A 15,642-nucleotide genomic window follows, 5' to 3' on the forward strand; every position below is an offset into this window, starting at 1 on the left:
TTGTTAAAGACCCCTTAGAGCTCGAATTTTAAAAAAACTACACAACTTTACCTGATTTCTACTCCCAGACTGCGAAGTACTCGGTCCCGCCAATTCATTTGCGCTATTGCTTTGATTGGTAGCTCTCTCACTATTGAGGGTAGAATTCGTTAAATACGAAGGAGGCGTGTGTGGTGGCGTTGGTGGTGCCACTTGAACAATAGGAACATTGAATTCATGTCTGTTGGCCGAATTCGAGGAAAGCAGTGTATCAAGAATGGGACGATTTCTATGACTAGCATCAAGAGGAAATCTTGAAAACACACCACGATCTCTCTCAGGAACTGGCCGACTCCTGTAATAGTGAAACTCATTTCTATGTGGAGGCCTCGAAGCCGGAACTTCTCTCTCCGGAAGTGGTCGATTTCTGTAGTAATTGATCTCGGTTCTGTATCGAATTCTCGAAAGTAGAGGATCCCTTTCGGGAAAAGGTCGACTTCTGTAGGAACTGTAATTCGATTCGGAAGTGAGACGCTCTCTTCTTAAAGGAGAATACCTCGTCGGGCCTCTGCGAGAAGAATGTGATCCTCTGACAATTGGAAGCGAGGTCACAGCTTGCCAAGTCGGTCTGAGAGTTCTTCCTTCGCCCTCAGTTCGTTGACGATCACCAGCCTCATGACTCCTTCTTTCATACTCAGCCAAAAGTCTCCTCTGAAACTGGATGTCTTCCGATCTATCCACGTTTCCTTGGCCCTCATCTAATCCCAAATCGTTCCTCGTTTCTGTACCATTCTCCAAGGGATTCTCGGTTTCTGGAGGAAATCGCGAATCGGTTTCCAAAGAAGGAAACTGCTCATCTCTGTTGTTCTGAATCCTCTCAACGATACTTTGAACCTCTGCCGAAAGAGCATTTTCCGAGGAAGTTTGCCCCACAGTTGGCTCGGTTCGTTCAGGTACAGGATCTGAACTCCGAGAACTGCTCGGATTTTGTCGAGAGTTCTCTGAATTTGGAGAAGTTTCAGGAACACGAGAATTTTCAGACTCTCGAGATGTCTCATTTCTCTGCTCGCTGCCATAACATGGAATGCGAAAGAGCCTCCGTAGATCCTCTGCCATGTTTCGATAGTTTCTGCTTCCCTGGGCAGATAAAAGATACTCAGCACTGTCTAAATTAATTACAGAATGGTTCCGGTCTCTAGTATCGCTGGATCTCGCCTCTTCTGTGGTTTCAAAAGAGCCAAGGTTAGTCCGAAGACCTTCCGCAGATCGGGTTCCTTCTGTCTGCAAACCATTGTCGATTCCACTGCTTCGACGTTCATTCGTCTCGCTAGGACTGGAAGCATTCAGATCTGAATTAAATGGTCCATACTGACTCGACTCCAACTCTCTTCTCGTAGTGACGAGTTGTTCGAGCAACAGGTCCGTCAACTGAAGAGCAAGATGGAGCAGCACGTACATCTTGTAGATTTGCTCATAAAGAACATTGCTCTGCGATCCACTGCCAGGTCGGTTCTCTTCGAAAAACTGCGTGAGACTCTCCACCATAAGACTGAGGACTTGTCTCGCTCGAAGACGAGTGACTTCTCTGATTTGTTCCATTTCTTGATTCTCGGTGTTATTTGTAGTTTCGGATTGACTGTCGCTGTCCGATCCTCTGTTCATTTCACTGTTTCTCGCAAGCACTCTTTGCTGTCGGACCAAAGATTCGAGACGAACGATCATCGCTTGGAGGGATTCAGAAGTATTTTGGACGCGCGTTCTTTCGCTATTGCTCGTGGATCCATTCGTGGAACGAGGATCGTTTCTCCTGAGATGCCAGGGTCTTCGGGAGTTTTCATAGTGTCGGAAGGGATTGAATTGGGTTCTGGATCCTCGCTTCATACTCCTAGGTCCTAGAGAAAGCAGCCTAGGTCGTCGGAGATACATCCTTCGTCCGTATCTCCAAACTCTTTGGTACGTGTACTGCCTTCCGCGAATGCTGCTACTACCTGAAGGAGAGTCCATTGACGGTGCAGAATTGGAACTCTCGGAAGTACCCTCAGTTCCTGGATTTGCCTGAGTTGAATTCGAGGGACAAGTTCTCGAAGCTCTGTAAGAACTGGGAACTTCCTCAGGATTGATGGAGTTCGTTGAATCCAACAACTGCGTCGTCGTTGGGGAATTTATACTGGCTGTTAAATTTGAAATAAAACTGGATATACTAGGTAATTGAACGGTGGTGTTGTTCGTAGTTAGATTTGAATAAGTGTGATCGCTGATAGCACTTGGTTGCGAATTGGGTTCATCTAATTGAGCACTTCTCCAACTGTCCTGTTCCTGCAAGGTTTCTAATAAGTCCGAGAGACTCTGCTCTCTCATGCGTTTTAGTTCCGATTCTGTAGGAAGTAAATTTGATAAGCTTATGTTTGTGGAACTCTGTCCGAATTCACTTAAATGAGCTTGTGAGGACGTTTTGGTTTGGGGCTTTTGAGAAGTAGTTCCTGAAGAAGTTGATGGCTGCAAATCCGAGGAAGTATTTTCTACCTCGTTTTCTCTTTTGTAGCTCTCGATGAGGGCCTTCTTAAAATTTTTGGCAGGTTCGTTTTGTGTCTCAGTGTTGCTAGTTGTGCTTTGCGGATTGGCGGATGAAGATGCTCCACTAGTGGAAGGTTGTTGGTCGGTGTTTTCACCATCTACACGGACAGTTACGTGAAGACTGCGAATTTGGCGCTGAAGATCTTCCCACATTCGACGGACCTGTTGGAGTTGTACGATCTCTAATCTGGCACTGAAATAAAAAAAATCGTGTAATTAGTTATGGATCTATGATATAAAAACTAATTAACAATTTCCGACTTCACAGAGATTTTGAAAATATTTTAGGGAAATTTTTATCAGGGTGGCGATTCGGCGGCCTATTTCATATTTCCGCTCACTTCCTGGTCAAGTTTTTTTATTTTTTCCAGTCAATTAAAAGTAACATATTAACATTTGTCGCAAAACGCAAACATTCATGGGTCAAAATTCCAGAAGTGAGCACGCCATTTTTCGTGAAGTCATGAAAATTAAAAATTGTCGCACAGTCGTCAAGTGTACATAAATTCAACAATTGGGAATGATTAAACTGCGATACGCCACCTGGTGATAAACATTTGAACTAGAAAGAATAGGTACGATTTTAAAGATGCATTTTAATTTGTGCATAAAAGTATTTGAACTTTTTTTGTTTGAAGTTTAAAGTATTTATTGGGTAATAAAAATAAGTCTTTATCGGAAACAAAGTGTTTTAGATGGAATTGACATATTATACAGTGAAAACCCACACTTTTTGACAAATATTTTTCTAAAAAAAAAAACAACAATTTGTGTTCTCTTTATTGTGATTTTCAAAAAACTATCAACTTAAATGGACTTATTTTGAAACAAAAATGATCTCAAAAATGAAACAAAATGAACTCAACGTGATCTAAAAGTTAAGTTAGAATTCGTATTTAAATTCCAGTCGTCGATTATTCGTATTCTTGGCATAATATGGATAAAATTTGTTGCTACATGCATTAATATAAAGTTTATTGAAGCTTACAATGCATTAAAACTGACATGAAATAACTGTACTTTTTTTTAAAACCTATTTCACAAAAATGTGTTTTTTCACTGTATAAGATGAAAATTCTATCTAAAACTATTTGTTTTTTATGAATATTTGTTTTTAGTATTCAATCATTGTTTTATACTACACAAAACAATCGTAAAAACACTTTTATGCAAAAATTAAAATACATGTTTAAAATTGTACCTATTCTTTCTAGTTCCATTTTTTGGCACCATGTGGCGAAACATTGTTTGATACATTTTTTATACACAAATTCAAATTTTACTCAGTGCACCATCTCAAATAGAAATTGTTTTGATAATGTAGGTAGTAAATACAATTAACAACATAAAAATGCAAAAACGGTTTTGTGATCTTAACGGTAAGTGAACAAAATCATATTTTTGTTCACGCTGTGAACAAAAATTAACCACCAAATACTAAATGAAACACGAATTACACAATAAGATCGCGTGCGAGTCGCCACATGCTCCGGGCGGCTATGCAACGCGCATCGAAAATTGGATTTTCTCAGCACTTACCGTTGAGATCACAAAACCGTTTTTGCATTTTCATGGTGTTAATTACATTTACTACATGCCTCATCAACAAAATTTCAATTTGAAATGGAGCACTGAGTGAAAATTGCATATATTTATATAAAATTATTAAAAATGATTTAAATCAACTTTTTTCCATAGTATTTTATTTTGTTGAGAAGTTAATTTATTGTAATTTTGCAAAAAATTGCGAAATAAAATAAATTTTCAAATGAAATTATGAATATTAAAGTGGAATAGTGGAATTTTAAACAAACCAGATACATTTTAAACTAAAATTATAAATATTTAAATGGAATACTTAAATTTTTAACAAAAAATATGAAATTTTAAACAATAAGATTAATTTTCAAACAAATAGCATATTACATACCTAGGCCAGTAAAATACGAAAGGTCTCAGATCACACGTAATTGTCGTTCGAGACGAAGCCATGGTTGATAAATATGTGATCTGAGGCTTTTTTTTACTGGCCGAGGTATAAATACTATTTTTGCTTTATTGCTCGACGGCGCCGGAAAGCAGCAACTTCGTTCTGCGCAACGGCCAGAAATTTGCGCTTTCCGGCCGGAGGACAAAGAAAGAATATTTCTCAAACAAAAGGATTAATTTCATACCAAAAAATTTAATTTTTCAAGAAAATACATGAATTTAAAAAAAATGAATTTTTAATCAAAGGAGACAAATTTCTAACCAAATAGTTTAAATTTGAACTTAAAAAAAATAAATTTTCAACAGAAGAGGAAAGTTTCATTTTTAGTAAAAAAAAAATTCACCTTAACTGGTGAATTTTTAATCACAATGGATAATCCTGAAGTGGATTAGTTGAATTTTAAACAGAAAGATGAGTTTTCAACTAAAACAATGAATCTTCTTTTGAAATAGTTAAACTTTCAACGTGGTAATGTTAAAGTTTATAACACTAGTAATAGTTTATTCACATTCTAGATTGGATTAAAGATATTTTTGATACAGGTTTTATAGTCATTTTATTACGTATTCGTGGTCTTTAAAGGTTATATAGTCACGCGTTTCGCCATCTGTGGTCGATCGAACATAACATTACAGTCGATTTGTTAGCTCGAGAGTTGACAGGCTGTGTAGTGTTTCGTGTCAACATTGCTCCAAAATTTGTGTAGCGCGAATGTTTGATTGAAAAGTAAGTATTAATGATGAAGTTTTCGAATGTGTTATTCGGATATTTCCTTCCGCCTTAATACGGACGGAAAAAAGCGGTTGGAGGAATTTGTGCGAGTGTTTACAAACAACACGGTTACATAAAAATTAGGCGTTTTTTAAAGATAACAAGCACACTATTTCAATTCTGAAAGCTTTGCCCTGTTATGAAACCTGTTTTTTTATGACTTTGTGTTGAATAATTGATTAAAATGTGCGCGAAACGATTACAACAACAATGAGATAGCCAATTTAAAAACGTAAACTATAAAAATATTCTTTTTTTTTTTAATTACGTGATTTATTATGCTGAGAAATTTTTACGTTACAATTTTCAGATTCCTAATGACAAATTAAATCAGGAGGCAGTTCTTATCAATGACGATATCTCGCCACTATAGGAAATATAACATGACGACACTCGCCCAAATTGGGACATTTGATTCGCCCTAACTGGGTCAGAGGAAAAATTCATTCGCCCAAATAGGTTCATCGGTACAGCATGAAATATTCTTTATTATTTAATTAAAATTGTTTGTTTTTATAGATAAGCAGACAAAGTATTAACGAAAAATGTTTAAACTATGCGGTATTAGGGACTTTTATCGAATCATAAGATTTAAAATACTTTTACAAGCAAAATACGCCAAACAAATCCTTAAATTCGCCCAAATTGGGACATCTACTTAACTTATATTTTATGAAAATCAATGTTCAGTCAGTATGAGAAAAAATTTTTTTTTAAAAATGTAGCAAATTTTTAATAAAAGAACTAATTTTTTAACCAAAGAAACGAATTTTTAATTGAAATGATGAATCTTCCATCAAAATTCAATTTTCAACAAAAGAGTTTATTTTTTAACCAAGTAAATCCATTTCTAACCTGAAAGATCAATATTTAATTATAATACTTCAATTTTCAACCAAAAAGCGACCTTTTTGGTTGAAAATTGAAGTATTAAATAAATGAATATTCAATTTAAAAAGACACATTTAAATTCAAACTCTTTCATGTTGAACTAGAAAAGGTCAATTTTGCCACCCAAAATGGAACGGTTAAATTTTCAGTTACAAAATTAACTTTTAACCTAACTCATGAACTCTCAACTAAAATGATGAATCTTCAACTGGAATAGTTGAATTTCATATCTACCACAAAGATGAATTTTCAAAAAAAGAGTTTGATTTTTAAGTACAAAAATATATAATAATTTCAGAAAAATAGATCAATTTTCTTCTGGAATAGTTACATTTTTAGTAGATCAATAGATTTTCAACAAAGTTGTTATATTTTTAAAAAGAGGTGAATTTTTAATTAAAATGACGAATCTTCCAACAAAATTAATTTTTAACAAAAGAGTTTAGCTTTTAAATGTAAGTAGTTGAATTTTCAACCAAAAAAAAAGAGGTAATTTCCCAACGAAAAATGTAAAAAAATCTACATTATAATTCAGAAATATTTTCTCTTTCAAATAATACTTCTACTCTAAAAACTATTTGAAGCACTCTCTTTTTCTACAAATTTGGAAAAAGGACCTTTTAAAACGTGACGAATTTCGACTCGGATCGGATTTTTTAGACTCCATTCTTATAAATCCCAATTTTAATTCTTTAAAAAAATTCCCGTTCCATGTCAACATTTCCCTGTTCCAAGTGAAATAATATTTATTTAACGAAGTTGCCTGTCCTGAAATAAAAACGTTAATTATTTTGACTCATATGCCCTGAAAATAAAAATAAAATATAGAAATCACTTCTATAAATTGAGCAAAATTATTAAAATAATGAAAACTTAAATTTTGCGACGCTCGGAAGTAAATTCCCGGTCATTTCCCGGTTTCGCCGTCAAGTTGCTACCCTATTTATACAAATTATGGGACATTTAGGGAAAATTCTCCAAATAGGGGACTTTTAGGGATAGAAGGGGGCAGATTGTGAAGTCTGAAACTTACAATGAAACATAAACAAAACTTACCGACAAAGTCGCTGCATATTGTCAATATATCTACTAAGGAGCTGAATGCCTTGACGAACTCCCACGTTGTCGGAAAGACCTTGACCTGGAGGAAGAGGACAGACCCTCACTCTCCTACTCCTCTCCTCCTTCAATCTCTTAGCCTCCGAATTAGTAGAAGCCCTCTTAGCGGAAGCCTGTTGCCTCCTAGAATTCCTAGGATCTTCTTCTCTCAATCCATCTGCATTATTATGGGATGTAGTCGGACGAGCCTCCTGATCTCTCAAATTATCGGTTCGGCTATCAGTTTGAGTACTACTGCTTGCAGCAGCTTCCTGATTCGACTCCATTCTTCTCGCCTGGTTCTCTCGAAGACTTCTGAAGGGAAAAAGGGGTGGTTGTTCATACCGAGTGGAATTTATCGAAATAGGAGAGAGCTGATTCCTATCAGTAGAACTGCCCTGGGTTCTTGATTCTGAAGGCAAGGGCTCGGCCCTGTCGCTAGAATTTCTCCTACCTAACTGATCACTAGGAAACAGTTCATAGTCACTGTCCCTATTCATCGGATCCAATTGAATCCAGCGACTCGTCCATCTTCGAGAACTAGAACTGGCATTCAAATTCTGCTCCTCTTGATTTGAATCCGAATTGCTGTTTTCTTCCAGCAACCAGTATCCATTCTCCGATTGCTCGCTCGCGTTTTCGTCATCTGCTGGATTTGACAAATTATCCGTCTGATTTGTGCGATCGGTGTTCAGACTTCTTTGAAAAGAGTCGAGAGCCATTCTCAACTCGTGGGTTATCATCCTTAGGGTTCTTTGGTTCCTGTCGCCGTTGAGGTTTGGTTCGGAGGTACTATTTTCGGGCTGTTCACTGTTGTTCGCTTCGGTAGGTTCCGAGTTTCTGCTTTCCGGGGATATAGTTTGGCTCTGCGGAGGTGACGGTCTCGGGACGCTGGGTTGAAAGGCTGATCTGGAGCTGACTGTAAAATTCGAAGTGCCGGTACTTGATCGTCTTTCACTGTAGCCTTCGTCGCTTGATAGAGAACTGTCATCTGAAAGTAGGAATTTAATATTTCGACTGTCCCGAAGAAAACTATCTCAAAGTGTATCAACTATATTCTGCTCGGTAAAGTGTCGTATCTTTATGTGTTCGTAAATTGAGATACGACACTCTAGTGCAGCATAATATAGGTGATAGACTCTATATTCAAACTGAGCTGCAAAGCATTTTAAAACATTTTAAACTAGAAACATTGAACAATTTTACGATTACATTAAATTATTTGGTTTTAAATAGTTTTAACATTCTTAAAAAGCTGCGAATTTTAATTTCAAAATCTTAAAACATCTACATGTTGTTTTACATTTATTAACATTTCTAATTATTTTTGAAATTTTTTCAGAACTTCTAAATAACTTTTAAAATGATTTAAATTCATCCTAAACTTCTTTTTTAAATCCTGCAAAATTCAAAATATTTCCGTAAAATCATCCAGATTTATTTTTGATAATTTTGAAAATATTTTTAAACATTGTCCTAAAATTAATTTTTCAAAATGAAATGTAATTTTTAATTTTTCTATGAATTTTAAGAAAATGTTCTTTTATTGTTTTGAAGCTTTTCATAATTCTAAAAAAGCTTCCTCCTCAACTTCTTTAAATCCTGCAAAATTGAAAATATTTCCTTAAAATCATCCAAATTTATTTTTAATCGCTTGAAAATCTTTTAAAATATTCTCTTAAAATTAATTTTTCAAAATAAAAAGTAAACTTAAATTTCCTAGGAATCTTAACAAAATCTTTATTTATTCTTTTGAAGCCTTTCCTAATTCTTAAAATGCTTCTACATTTTTTGTTAAAAATCGGCAAAAATCTATATTTTATTTTAAATTAGGGTGTGTGCACCGAATTTTTAGGACGAATAACTGCATTTTTTCTATATATGTAGACAATTTGTTTAAATTATTTTAAATTATTTCAAATTTAAAAATAATTTTTTATCTTTTCACACCTCATCAACTTAATCGAATTTTTTTTAGGAATTATAGATATTCGATATTTAGTATAAAAAAACATCAAATAATCTTGCTTGTAAATTAAATTTTTTCAAATAGAAAAATTAAAATTGGAACTTTCAAAGTTTAGTTTTCAATATTTGATTTATAATAACTTATTTTACATATATTTTACATCTAAATATAAGACTATTGTTAGTTTCTTTTTTATTAAAAATTAAAAAAATTTTAAATTAGACCAAAACAATATTTTAAATTTAATTAAAGCATATAATTATGAATATATTATTTGAAAGTTATTTAAAAATTGAAAATAGTTTATAAAGTTTCAATCGGGCTTTTACATTTCTTTAGCTATTAAGACTTTCCAATTAAAACAGTTTAATTTCTAATGTTAAAATATGGAAATTCTTCAATTCTGCACTAATTCCTAATCGTGTTGTAAAATCAAGTTGTATTCACTTATTAATCCTTAATGTATAGTTCAACTTTAAAAACCATTACAATTTATATTCACATTTTTCAACCAAAAAGGTTTTTTTATCAAAATTTGTCGATTTCAAACGAATTAAGCATTGTAGTAAACTGAATGATATCATCATTGAAAAGGATAAAAATTCAACTGATTATTTTAAAAAACAGTGGAAATCAAACTTGGACAGAGTTTGTTTTTCCCGGTCCAGCGGCCACCCTGGACATTCAATTTACAAATAATAAAAATTTTTGATTAAAAATGTCAATGTAATATACTATCGAATCATAAAATAACTTTTAAAGTGGCGTTATTAATATTTCTGAAAATTCATTAATTTCTCAGATATTTATATCACTCAAGTAATTGCCTTTGTGAATTCTTAGAAATATTTCAAAATTTTCGTAATATTTGAAATATTTAAATCTGGTGTTTCATTTCAATAAAAGACTTCTTTATAAATACTTTCACAAAGTGATGGCGCTGGCTGTACTTTTAGGCCGACAATTATTCAAAAGCATGGGGAAAATACATATTTAATTGATTTTTAATGTTAAAATACGTTTTTGCATACATTGCCCTGCAAAAGTTTGGATTCACTTAGAAAAATAGTTTTTGTTGTTGTATTTATCGCTTTAATTATACCGGAGCAAACAAAATTTTCTCTTTAAAAGGTTGATTGTTTTAAAAACTCTGTTTAAAATAAGCCCAGGGTGAAGCCAATTTGTCTAGTTTTTAAGTAGATATTGCAAAAATAGTGTAAATTTCAATGTTTTATTCAATTTTCAATAACTTCCGAAATAGTCAACGTTTTTCAATGTTCTTGGACTCATTTTTCAGCTTTTTTTCACCATACCACAACAGCCTACGAGTATAAATCGTAAAAAATTTCTTTTCGATTTGCAAGAACTTGAATTTGTAACAAAAAAGTTGGAAAAATTGAAATATTATTTTTGGTAACAAAAATATGTTTGCAAAATATATGAAACATATAATCATGAATTTTCTATGTAATTTCCCTAAAATATATATTTATTTAACTTTTATTCTGATTTACCTACAGATAAGATGTTTTTAAATTTATCCATCTTTTTTATTACGACTATTTCGGAAGTTATTGAAAATTTAAGAAAGCATTGAAATTTACACTATTTTTGCAATATTTGCTTAAAAACTAGACAAATTGGCTTCACCCTGGGCTTATTTTAAATAGAATTTCGAAAACAATCAAACTTTTAAAGAGAAAATTTTTTTAGCTCCGGTATAATTAAAGTGCTAAATACAAAAAAAAAACGATTTTTCTAAGTAAGTCCAAACTTTTGCAGGGCAGTGTATATTTATATCAAAAAAATATTTTGTAATATATTAAATATCCAATAAATTAAGAAGTAGTAATGATATGTGAAAAAATAATTATTTTGTCGTAAGTAAATATTGTGAACTGTGAATATGATAAATTTCACTATACAAATTTGTATTTTTCTTTAAGCTGGAAAATAATTTACTTTCTTTCGTTATATAAGATATTTATAAAAAATAATTATTCTATAATAAATATCTATTGTTACAAATATGTCGAATATTTCTAACGCTTTATATTATAAAGAATAGGTTTTACAGAATGAATAAATATTGATAAAGTTGTAGAATAAAGAAATTGTATGTGTAAATCATACTTTTAAAAACAATGGCAATTAATTTAAACTGTTTTTTAATTTTTTGATGGCAACTTTAATGAATTTTTTTGTTAATATTATGGAAAATTCATGTTACCAATAATTTTCTTTGAAAAAAAATAAACAATTTAATTGCATATATTACATATATAAATATAAAAAGATTGGAATCTTTAGAAACAACTGTTACGAACGAAAATGTTATTTATAACAACTTTAATGAATTATTTCATTATTATTATTGAACATTCATGGTACTAATAATTTTGGTTGAAAAAAACCAGTTTACTTGCATATTTTACTCATTATCTCTCGTTTAAATAAAAATTTGTATAGTATAACGCTTATTTGTTAATTATTTTTTAAGTAAACAAAAAGATTGCAATCTTTAAAAGCAATTACAAAGAACTGCATTTTTTTCAATTTTTGGATAAAAACTTTAATAAATTATTTGATTAATATTATTGAAACAAAAATGATTGCGATCTTTAACAACATTTGTAATGAATTTAAACTGTTTTCAAATTTTTTTATAACAACTTTAATACATTATGTTATTAATATTATTGAACATTCATGTTACCAATAATTTGTTACCAATAAACCAAAAAAAATCGAAAAATATCCTTTTTATATTTTAAAAAGCACACAATTTCAACTTATTGACACTTTTCCCATGCATTTGAATAATTTTCGGCCTAAAAGTACAGACAGCGCCACCATCGGTCAATATTTCCATCACTTTCATTTCAGGGTGCCACGGGTCTGTTTTTAGCGATGTGAAAGCAAATATATCTTTAGTAAAAGTACTTTTACCTGGGCCATGCAGCACCAAAAGTACGTCTTGGGTGCTAAAAAATGGCATTACTGTCCCAATGACAAGGCTGAATCTGAGAAAAAACAAATGAAAAGGTGCTACTAAGTTGAGGGCGCTGATATCCACATTACCATTTATATGAGATTTTGAAGCCTCGAAAGTTCGCCATGCGAGTTAGCACCTTTTCATTTTGCCTGCACGAGTTAGCAACTTTTGATTTGGTCTCTCCCAGATACAAACTTTTAACGTGAACACCATTATATATGATAAATTTGATGTTTCTAAATATTTTATTAGGATATTATAATATTCAACTTTGCAATTCATTTTCTCAGTTTGACCATCTGTAGAAATGGCGTATTCAAACTCACATGCAACGAAATCAAAAGCCTTGGACAAAAAATGAACAATGCGATCTATTTAGATACTGGAAAACACTTACCATGAATTTCAATCCAGGACCTCGTATTCGCATTATAATTAGGATACCAAATGTGTGATCCTTCCCTACGACGTCTTCTCCTCGGAGGTTCCTCATCCGTATCCGTATCTTCAATTCTCCTCCGATTCGTCCTCGGATTTGACTGCGTTCTATTTCTACTCGGAGAATTCCTTCTACTTCCTTCCCTAGTTCCCGTTTCCGTCCGACTTGAAGAAGCTTCCCCAGGTTGAGTGGTGCTCAAATTATCCTGAGTGGCAGTCGCCAGTCTCAGAAATTTGAAGGTGTCTCTCAAAGAAGTTCGTGTAGGAGGTTCCCTACTCGTATGATCTCTATTTTCTTGACTTCTACTTCCTTGACCCCTAGTCTCTTGATTCTGACGATCTCTACTTTCTTCGCCTCTACTCTCGCGATTAGTTTCCTCTCTCATAGAACTACCAGCCCCAGTTCTCGAGGACGAAGCGAGATTAGAACCGAGATCATTATTGACCAGCATCGCAGAAATTGATCCCAGATAGTTTAATTGTGAAGCTGTTGTTGTCTGATTACGACGTAGTACTCCATTCGTTGCCAATTCGTCTCTCAGCATTTCAATCCGGGAACTCGTGTTCGTGAGCTGAACTTCCATATTGTTCAAGGCTTCTATCTCGTCATTTAGAGCGTTTCGGAGAACCTGCAACCCTGAATTGCGATTGTTTGAATGCGCAAAAAGAGTTGTCGTGTGGGCCTGTAATCTTTCTCGTAGTTTTTGTAACCTGGCAAGACAAGCCGTGTTATTTTCGGCAGTTGCATTTAAAGCTTCTCTGAGGATTTGAAGTGCTGTTCCGATCTCTTCTTGTTCGGTTCGTGCCATCAGGACTCGCTGGTAACGTTGGAGTCTTTCTAAACTGGTGTTATTTGCTTGCGCAGTATAGTTCAACATGTTTCTTAACATCCAGGCAGATGCTTGAGTAGCTAGATAATTTCTACCTGGCTCTCGAGTTTCCGCAGACTGAGAAGAACTAGTAGGGAATTCTGGCACATCCATTGGATCCGTTCCACGATCGATCTGGAATTGAAAATTCAATAATACTTTTCGATAATACAGTGGGAAACGATTCCGGAAAAACTGTCCAAAAGTCGAACATTTAACAATGAAATCTAGTACTTTTTTCAGTATCTAAACACATTAAAGTAGTTGATAATAAATTCTTGTATTAAGTCAGGGATCATCCATAAATGACCCTATCAATTTTGTGCAATTTTGCCTCCCGCCCCCTACCCTCGCTGACAACCGTTGATTTTGTATTTTTTTTAGGTAAATCCGATTTTACGTTTATACTCATTTTTGTGTGTCTTTGTAGCGATTCAAGTTGCCATATGCCTATATTGTCTACGTGACCGTGTGGTAAAATAAGTAAATTTTGGTAATAAATCAATAATGAAAATAAAAGAGTGATTTTCCAAGTATGTGTTTAAATGTGTCTAGTTGAATGTTATTTCACAGTTAATCCGGTTATTACTGCATTTTTAAACTAAGAAAGGTAAATTTTTAACAAAAAATAAAATAGTTAAACCTTTAATTTAAACAATTTAATCATAAAAAATATATATATTTTCTACAATATAGTTGATTTTTTAAACTAAATTATTGAACTTTCAAGACAAAATGACGAACTTTCTATACAAAGCAGTTGTATTATCAAATAAAAAATATAAAATTTTGAGAAACAAGTGAATTTCAAATAAAAAAAGAAGAATCTACAACAAAATACGAGAACTTTCAACCCAAAAGTTGAATTTTCAACTAAATTAGATTAATTTTGAAGAAAAACAACAAAATTTAACAAAATAGTTCAATTTTAACAAAACATATAATTTTCAGTTAGAAAAGAACATTTTTCAACCATCAATGGAATAGTTGATCAAATACCAAAGTAATTTTACAACAACAACAAAAAGGAATTTTCAACGAGAAAGTTTAATTTCCAATCAGAGATGAATTTTTAACTAGAACCAAATAGTTGAATGTTCAAATAAAAAAGATGAATTTTTGAACAAACATATTAATTTACTAGCAGAAAAAGGCGAATTTTCAACAAAATTCAAGAATTATGAAACAAAAAGTTAAATTTTAAACTAAGATAATTTTGAAACAAAAAGATTAATTTGCTAACAAAAAAGGAGAATTTTTAATAAAATTCAAGATTTCTCAACTAAAAAGTTGAAGTTTCATCTAAATAAATATGAATTTTTAACAAAACGATAAATTTTAAAGCAAAACCATTAATTTTTCAACCAAAAATTAATTTTCTACCGAAAAAAAATCAATTTTTAATCAAATGAAACAATTCTCAACAAAAAAGGTGATTTTTTAACTTAAAAAGATGAATTTTTCAAACAAAAAGCTTAATTTCCTACCAAAAGACGAATCTTTAATCAAATTTAAGAGTTCTCAAACAAAAAGATGAAGTTTCCACTAACAAAGATTAATTTACTACCAGAGGACGAAATTTTGATCAAATTCAAGAACTCTCAACCAAACAGTTAAAGTTTCAATTACAAAAGATGAATTTTTAACGGAAAAGATTAATTTACTACCAAAAAGACGAATTTCTAACAAAATTCAAGAAATCTGAACCAAAAAGTTGAATTTTAAACGAAAAATAAATTTTTTTAAACAAACAGATTAATTTACTAGCAAAAGGCAAAATTTTTAAATAAATTTCAAGAGCTCTCAATCAGATAGTTGAATTTTCAACTACGAAAGAAGAATTATTGAACAAAAACATTAATTAACCACCAAAATTACGAATTTTTAATAAAATTCCAAATTTCTCGACCGAAAAGTTAAATTTTTAAACAAAAAGATTAATTTTTTATCAACAAAATTCATCACCTGGAAACGTACAAAAGCGTTAACATAGATGTACGTTTGGAAAAAAATTCTCTAAATTCTAAAAAGTTAATATAAGTGTAAGGTTAGTTCGACTGGGGCCGGA

At 32.4% G+C, this 15,642-nt stretch overlaps 1 protein-coding gene across 1 annotated transcript in view; it reads right to left on the bottom strand.

Moving 5' to 3' along the window:
• The window catches only part of LOC117180610 (serine/arginine repetitive matrix protein 2-like), a 41,924-nt gene that overhangs the window by 15,071 nt on the left and 11,211 nt on the right, over positions 1-15,642 (bottom strand). The window contains exons 9-11 of the mRNA XM_033373102.1: positions 12,665-13,709; positions 7,262-8,294; positions 52-2,746 (exon numbers count right to left, since the gene is read on the bottom strand). Of these exons, the coding sequence (XP_033228993.1) occupies positions 52-2,746; positions 7,262-8,294; positions 12,665-13,709 (4,773 nt within the window). The remainder of the gene's footprint in view (positions 1-51; positions 2,747-7,261; positions 8,295-12,664; positions 13,710-15,642) is intronic.

Source organism: Belonocnema kinseyi, chromosome 9 (genome assembly GCF_010883055.1).
Source record: "Belonocnema kinseyi isolate 2016_QV_RU_SX_M_011 chromosome 9, B_treatae_v1, whole genome shotgun sequence".
Classification (NCBI taxonomy): domain Eukaryota; kingdom Metazoa; phylum Arthropoda; class Insecta; order Hymenoptera; family Cynipidae; genus Belonocnema; species Belonocnema kinseyi.